Source organism: Formica exsecta, unplaced genomic scaffold (assembly GCF_003651465.1).
Source record: "Formica exsecta isolate Colony F162 unplaced genomic scaffold, ASM365146v1 scaffold265, whole genome shotgun sequence".
Taxonomy (NCBI): Eukaryota; Metazoa; Arthropoda; class Insecta; order Hymenoptera; family Formicidae; genus Formica; species Formica exsecta.
Window position 1 is genome coordinate 178,385 of NW_021849915.1, and position 7,387 is coordinate 185,771.

The window sequence follows — 7,387 nt, forward strand, 5'->3', positions numbered from 1 at the left end:
AATTATATGTATTGATTTTTTTAAATACAATATTAAAATATTTTATAAAAATATTAATATTATTGTAAATATTTTCTTAAATGTCTTAAATATTAAAAAAAATAAAATAAAATCTCTGTACATGAAGAGTATTTTACATGCATTATATTTCACAATAATATAAAATTATTATCGCAAACTATTAATTGCAATCATAACAAATATTAAATTAATTACAGACTACTTACTTAAGGGTTGCTCCGCCGTTACTTGCTGCCTCCCCGAGCCTCCTCCTCCTCTCTTTGTTTCTTTGTCCTTTGTTGCTCTCTTTTGGCACTGACACAACACTTACACTGACTCTAATATATAATGTATGTATATCTATGACTGACTCACTCGCGAAAGCCTGATTAATTACAATCGCGCACGTGATAATTATCAGAATAGACAGTCGCACTCTCTCAACATGCGTTTTATTATTTTTAATGAGTGTACAATGCAAAGACTCGCACGCGAAAGATACAATCCGCTATTAGTCAAACATATTTTGCGCGAATAAATTCACGAATTACTCATCACGACACAGAGTACTACTTCTGTTATCAATAAATATAGAAATACGCGATTAAATACAATCTTACTTACTAATTAAACACGTCGCAACACCTGTCGATCCGGAGTCGATTCGTAATATTTCGTTAACGACCGAAAGATTGAAAAACGAAACATCGGCAACTTCACTTCAACTCCACGCGATACTACGTGAGTCGAGTCAACGACTATAGTTAAAGTGCGATGGACCATTCAATAATCAAATTTTGTATATATGTGTAGAACACATATTGTATGAAAAGAATAGTTTTCTACTACGAAATTTCCGTAAAATACACGTATTATGTATTAATAAACAAATACATCATATCATTACTTTAATCATTCGACGATCCGTATATTACTCCGCGCTCTCAATCTTATTCGGACATGAAATAAAAATGACAAAAATTCCGGACATGCTAATACACTTAAATAGCCGAAAAATTCAAAGCGCGATATGTTTACGACTTCGAGCATATTTATAATAACAATACTTTAAATATATATTATGCGCTAATAGTAACACGAAACGATCGTATTTTTAACGATACCGTGTGACGTTTCGAACGAGGAGCAGGTTGCGCTGCTACCTCCCCGCTCGAATCTCGCCGCGCGAATGATGACAAGGTGACTGCTATGTCAACAACAACGCGCTGTAGGTCGTAAAAACAGGTGTGTGGAATTTTTGAGAAAGTTAGATATGTTTTTAGTTTTCTTCTCTGTTTGTTTACCTCTTAAGCATTCCATTACAATGTATCGTTTTCTACATACGCGTTGATATGTGTACATACGACATACGTAGTTCTCTCTCTCTCTCTCTCTCGTTCTCTCGCTCTCGGTCTCGCTTTCGTTCTCGCTTTCGTTCTCGCTCTCGTTCTCGCTCTCGCTCTCGTTCTCGCTCTCGCTCCCTCTCTCTCGCTCTCGGTCTCGCTCTCACTCTCGACTCTCGCTCTCGCTCTTTAACGAGTTGTCATATCGCATGGATGATATTTTTCTTGTCCTTTATTCGAGGCTTAGGATAACAATTGTCTGCAAATTTATGGAATACAAAAAGTAAGATAGACAATTAAGGATATTGTTTTCTTTCGTAACTAAGCTTTGTCATTCGCGTTTTGAACTTTATAAAGCTCATTCTAACCTGTGTATAAATCCTAACCTTATTAACCATTCTCGTAGATTTGGAGAAAAGGAAGATTAATATTGCCACTATTCGATCTCGAGCGAATTGAAAGATGAATAAATACGTGAATTTGGCAAATGTGAGTACTAATTATGCCATGCGTATGAATCGCCTGAGTAATCGAATTTTCGGAGAAGTGGTCAAACCGACTAAACAAAAATCGATGAAAGTCGTGCAGCTCTTCAGCGAGAAACCGGTGAATAAACGACCGGAGATCGTGCAATATTATCCAAGATACGAGCAGACAGAACAATTGATGACCCATCTACGCAATTACGGTCTCTTCAGAGACGAGCATAAAGATTTCAAAGAGGAATACCAACGCTTGAGAGAGCTTCGTGGTAAACCGAGATGGATATCACCTCGGTTTAGAAATAAAGATAATTCATCTTAAAATGAAATAACAAGCTTGTGCTATAAAGTATGTATTTTATTTATAAATAATATATTATACAATTAAGTTAAGTTATGATTAATATTGCCTTTTTATGGCTCTTTTGTCCCCAAAAGTTGTACATATTCCTCTTAGTACATTGATATTAAAAAAACAATATTTTTAAAAATATTTTAATATATATACAGACATTAACTTATTTAAAAATATTTGAATATATATACAGACATTAAATTAGCATTCACACTGTCATATAAGCGAGTTTTTTAGGAGAAATATAAAAGAAATTTATTATAAAAAATTTCTAACGATACAATAAATATATATGGCACATATATATATTTAAGTAAAAGCGGTTCTATATTAATATTTACAGAAATTATCTTTTATGTAATATTGCAGTCTGTTATATACCACATTTCTCGATATAGAATCACATTATCTTCAGTCTACTAATAAGATATCTACGTGAAAGTATTTGTCGAGGCAGTTTATTTCTGTAGTTTTACAATTCCTCTTTCGTTTCTTGATGCTTATCGTTCTTAATTTCTTTATTACTTGATTCCTTTTTTTTCTTTTTTTCCTGTTTTCTGAGATCCTTCCCAGTGTCCCCTTTCTCGTACAGGCAAGAATCATTTTGTTCTTTCAGTGCACGATCAGAACATAAATATCTGAGTAAACAACAAACAGTATTAATACTAATTATGTAAATATTTTTTATTATTAAAATAAATATATCAAATAGAGGATATTACCTAATTAAAGGAATCTTTCCCTGATAATTATGATACCAATCTTCGATGTCAGCTTCATAACTCTCCAGCAAATCTTCACACTGTGTTTTTAAAGTCGTTATTTCAACAGAAGGCTTGTCCCATAATTCGTAGGGAATGCCCAATTCGACTTTGACTCCCTTATTCCTATAATCATCAATTTGTTAATTTCCAAATTATTCCATAATATCATACTATATTAAAGTGTCTTACACAAGACCATGCAGTGTTGTGAACGTTTGACTCATTCCCTTTGCAAATCTTGTGCTATCTGAACGTTCTTTATGTATATTGTATTCCAATATACGCTCGCAAACATTTTCCATAGTTTCTAGTAGTCGTAACTCTCTAGAAAGAAACAAGCAGTTTATAAATTTTTTATCAGAATAATCTTTCATATATTCTCTTAACTTATTATGAAATACTTACGATTTTTTGTAATCTTTTTTCTTTTTTGGTACGATATCATCTACTGAATATCCTATCTCTAATACATCATGTGTTTTTCCGGTTTCGTCTAATCTAGCTTCGAGTTCTACAGCTAAAACTTTGCATACTGTGTAACAAAATTATTGTTAATTTCAACTAATATAATCGTTATTATTATTTGCAATTGTGTGTTGAATAGGAAATTATAAATAATCTTTCAATATTAAGTCCACAATATAATATTTACAATTTACTTCTACATTTTTTAAAAAAAGAACCAAACTAAAGAATAAAAACCTTCACACTTGTTGGCGTATTTTACTCCGTGTTCTTCTTCCGGGCCACCGAAAGCAGAATATACGAATAATAAATAAAATAAAATTGCACTATTCACGAGCATTGTGTCTTATGGTAAAAAAGGAATGTCAACCGGAAAATCATGGAATTATTGGAATGTTATTAAAATATCATGCAATGCAATGTAGCAGTCGACGGTTACATTTGATTACATTCGACAACGATCAAAATAAATTTGTGCCCGTTTATATCAATTTACTCTAATCTATTAAGCGTCGTACACAATGCACGTGCGTGGAATGATTTGATTGGTTAACGAATGGGGAATTTGTAGGGCTTACTAAAAAATGTCGGGGAACCCTGGAAATTCTTCATATCGATATTCGATCAATTGTTCATTCAAGAGAAATATACAGCTACAAGTCAGCTGTTATTCTAGAGGGAGTTCGGAATGCAACACGTGCTTGTTAGTGCATGCATACATATTTTTGAATAACATCAAAAATGAGTATTAAAGAAGCGTAAGTATTATTTTATTCCGGGGCATCATAAAAATATATGTATACATATATTTCAATTTTCTTTTTATAATTTTTCTGTGTGTTCTATTTGATGATTGTTATGCATATTTATTTATTTATATATATTACAGATTTGAAGTGGAATGCAAGCATGGAGCATTTTATACCAGTGGCGATGTACAAGTAGGTTTCTGAAAGCATTTATCTATTTTGTCGCATGCATAACAATCTTTTCATTGCAGTGGAGTGCAGATGCAGAGTATTTATTCTGCCAGAAAGGAAGCACCATTTCAATATTGTCTGTGAACACAAGCTCTGTGATATCGTCATTGGGTGAAGTAGGAGCTAATCAACAGGAGGATACAATAAATTGTTTTGCTCTTGGTAACGATGACACAAGCTTAGTCACTCATCACAAAAGTGGACTGTTTAAATTATGGGATTGGAAAAGTAATAGTTCAAATTTAAATTTAATATTTGTTTTAGATCAAGATTGAGTATATTATATTCTTAACACTCTAACTTTTATTTTATTTTTCTTATCATTTACAGCTAATAAATTGACAAAATTATGGAAATCTCTCCATAAAGGACCTGTAACACAAATAATTTTCTCAAATGATAATGCCTTAATGGCATCTGGTGGAAGTGATAGTGCTGTCAGATTGTGGAATTTGCAACATCATGCTTGCACACATCATTTTAAAGGACTGCAAGGAGTAACTAGGTAATTAGATATTTATATGAAATATGTATAATGCTACATTTCAAAATGTTTAATAATCAGAATTAATATCAATTTTTTTATTACATTTAGTGTATTGGAATTTCATCCAGATGTTACAAAACAACTTCTTTTTGGCGCTGGTGACAGTAAAGGGATTATTCATGCTTGGGATATCAATACTGGACAGCAAAAGATGTATTTATCTGAACATTTTAGTAAAGTTACGTCTCTTAGTTTCCACGAAAATGGAAAATATTTAGTTAGGTAAGAAAAAAACTTTGCAACATATTATGCAAGTAAAATTATTATAAAACTAATAGTCTAATATGCATAGTTCTGGAAGAGATAAAGTACTGATCTTGTGGGACATATCATCTGGAACCTCAATACGCGTTTTACCAGTATATGAAGTAATAGAAGGAGCATTTATAATACCACACAAGTCTTTGCCAGGATTTATTAAGTTACATAAAAGCGACAATATATACGTTGCTTCGGCTGGTGAGAAAGGTATGCTAACGATTCAAGTACAATTTAACACATCAATACATGAGTAATAAAAGAGCATGCAATTTAACATAAAAGTTTTTTTAGGAGTTGTTAAAATCTGGGAAATGACGGCAGGCAAGTTGATTTATACGCAAGATAACTCTTTAGTATCACCAGCTAAAGAACAAGGGAGTTTATCGATTACCCATTTACTTTACAACAGCACCCATAATATTTTTGCTGTGGTATCTGTCGATCATAATATTATCATCCATTCATTGGATTTGTTCGAATGCAAGAAGCAGGTTGGTGTCACATCATAAATTCTATTTAAAATAATTTTGTACAGATATTAATACATCTGAATCGTGGCAGTTGACAGGTTACAGCGACGAAATTCTAGACATTGTGTATCTTGGAGCTAATGACAGTCACATCGCGCTCGCGACTAACAGTTGCGATATAAAACTTTACGATATTGCATCTATGAATTGTCAATTATTATGTGGGCATAGTGATAGCGTTTTGGCCTTAGCTACGACTCCGGCGAATGTAAATTTGCTCATATCTTCAGCTAAGGTATCAATCTTTAATGATAATAATAATAATAATAATATAACTGACACTTTTATATATACAAATTATTATTTTTAGGATAATAGTGTTCGTGTATGGCTATTTGATAAAGAGACAACAAGAATGTCTTGCATTGGACATGCCATTAGGCATACAGCATCAATCAGTTCTGTTGCTATATCTCAAATATCGACTAAATTCTTTACAACTGTTGCTCAAGATTCATGCCTAAAGCTATGGGAATTACCCAACAATCTTGAATCACATGGTATGTTAAAAAGAAAAAAAAAATATATATATATATATGTACATATGTGTATATGTGTGTAAAATAAAGGATAAGATAAATAAGAGATAATTAATGATATTTACAGAGCAAGATTTGTCATTAAACACGAGCCACACGATATTGGCACATCAAAAAGAGATGAATTGCGTAACCATTTCGCCGAATGATAAACTGATTGCTACAGCGTCACAAGATAAGACTGCTAAGGTATTATTGCAACAAACTTGCTTACATATGCATAAACGATTTTAAGATTATATTTATGACATTTTAAAAATAATATAATAATTGTATTTATAGCTATGGTCTGCTGAGGATTTGCAATTGCTCGGGGTGTTTCATGGTCATCGAAGAGGCGTATGGTGCGTTCGGTTCTCGCCAGTTGATCAAGTACTCTTAACAACATCCGCCGATTGTACAATGAAATTATGGTCCTTGACAGAACTCAATTGTCTGAAGGTAAAAGAAGAGAAATAAATTTTGCACTTGTAAATTTTATTATAACTTGATTCTTGTTCTTATTGCAGACCTTTGAAGGGCACGAATCCTCTGTCTTAAGAGGAGAGTTTCTGTCGCACGGTATGCAGCTAATTACGTCAGGCGGAGACGGTCTTTTGAAATTATGGAATATCAAAACGTCCGAGTGCGTGTCTACTTTAGACCAACACGAGAGTCACGTTTGGACCCTTGTGGGTGAGTCTATATCTGATCCACGCGCGCGAGAATATTTTGTCATACAATTGATATTGTTATAAATACATATGTAATGTCTTCTTGAATAGTTGCTAAAGATGAAAAACACATCATCAGTGGAGGTAGCGACTCATTGCTAGTTATTTGGAGGGATGTAACTGAAGAGAGGAAAGCGCGAGTTGCACAGGAACAAGAACGGCTCGTGTTTGAGGAGCAAAAGTTGGCCAATTTACTGAAGGCTGAAGAGCTTCAAGCTGCGCTGCGATTGGCTCTAAAAATGGAACGACCGTTCCAAGTTCTTAAAATTATAGAAGGTACAACTGCTTGTATTGAATAACGATTAATATATCATTTGTCTGATGTCTTTAATGTTGTGATGTTGATATTGGATGATGCAGAAGTGATATAAATGCACATTTTTATATTATCTATAACATTTTATATTA

At 32.9% G+C, this 7,387-nt stretch overlaps 4 protein-coding genes across 5 annotated transcripts in view; 2 read left to right on the plus strand and 2 right to left on the minus strand.

Annotated features, from left to right (window-relative positions):
- Positions 1–896, minus strand: part of LOC115237025 (guanine nucleotide-binding protein subunit gamma-e) — a 23,529-nt gene extending 22,633 nt beyond the window's left edge. Inside the window, exon 1 of the mRNA XM_029809778.1 lies at positions 228–896. The gene's annotated coding sequence lies outside the window, so the exon portion shown is untranslated. The remainder of the gene's footprint in view (positions 1–227) is intronic.
- Positions 897–1,111: 215 nt separating this feature from the next.
- LOC115237024 (28S ribosomal protein S33, mitochondrial) lies at positions 1,112–2,492 on the plus strand. 2 transcript variants are annotated; one of them, XM_029809777.1, is made up of 2 exons: positions 1,112–1,245; positions 1,750–2,492. In XM_029809777.1, the coding sequence occupies exon 2, from the start codon at positions 1,806–1,808 to the stop codon at positions 2,145–2,147; it is 342 nt and encodes a 113-aa protein (XP_029665637.1). In that variant the 5' UTR covers positions 1,112–1,245; positions 1,750–1,805; the 3' UTR covers positions 2,148–2,492. The 2 variants fall into 2 exon arrangements, 1 of the variants encoding a protein (XP_029665637.1); XR_003884290.1 differs by lacking the exon at positions 1,112–1,245 and adding an exon at positions 1,486–1,626 and having other exon boundaries at positions 1,750–1,949.
- Positions 2,468–3,912, minus strand: LOC115237021 (protein canopy 4). Its single transcript, XM_029809774.1, has 5 exons — positions 3,647–3,912; positions 3,350–3,476; positions 3,134–3,268; positions 2,903–3,067; positions 2,468–2,818 (listed from the first exon to the last, which is right to left on the minus strand). The coding sequence occupies exons 1-5, from the start codon at positions 3,747–3,749 to the stop codon at positions 2,653–2,655; spliced, it is 696 nt and encodes a 231-aa protein (XP_029665634.1). The 5' UTR covers positions 3,750–3,912; the 3' UTR covers positions 2,468–2,652.
- Positions 3,913–4,018: 106 nt separating this feature from the next.
- LOC115237020 (transducin beta-like protein 3) overlaps positions 4,019–7,387 on the plus strand; it is a 4,769-nt gene continuing 1,400 nt past the window's right edge. Inside the window, exons 1-13 of the mRNA XM_029809773.1 lie at positions 4,019–4,167; positions 4,299–4,350; positions 4,410–4,617; positions 4,720–4,894; positions 4,985–5,158; positions 5,229–5,404; positions 5,489–5,688; positions 5,759–5,962; positions 6,038–6,227; positions 6,334–6,455; positions 6,549–6,707; positions 6,776–6,941; positions 7,031–7,255. Of these exons, the coding sequence (XP_029665633.1) occupies positions 4,151–4,167; positions 4,299–4,350; positions 4,410–4,617; positions 4,720–4,894; positions 4,985–5,158; positions 5,229–5,404; positions 5,489–5,688; positions 5,759–5,962; positions 6,038–6,227; positions 6,334–6,455; positions 6,549–6,707; positions 6,776–6,941; positions 7,031–7,255 (2,068 nt within the window). The 5' untranslated portion in view covers positions 4,019–4,150. The remainder of the gene's footprint in view (positions 4,168–4,298; positions 4,351–4,409; positions 4,618–4,719; positions 4,895–4,984; positions 5,159–5,228; positions 5,405–5,488; positions 5,689–5,758; positions 5,963–6,037; positions 6,228–6,333; positions 6,456–6,548; positions 6,708–6,775; positions 6,942–7,030; positions 7,256–7,387) is intronic.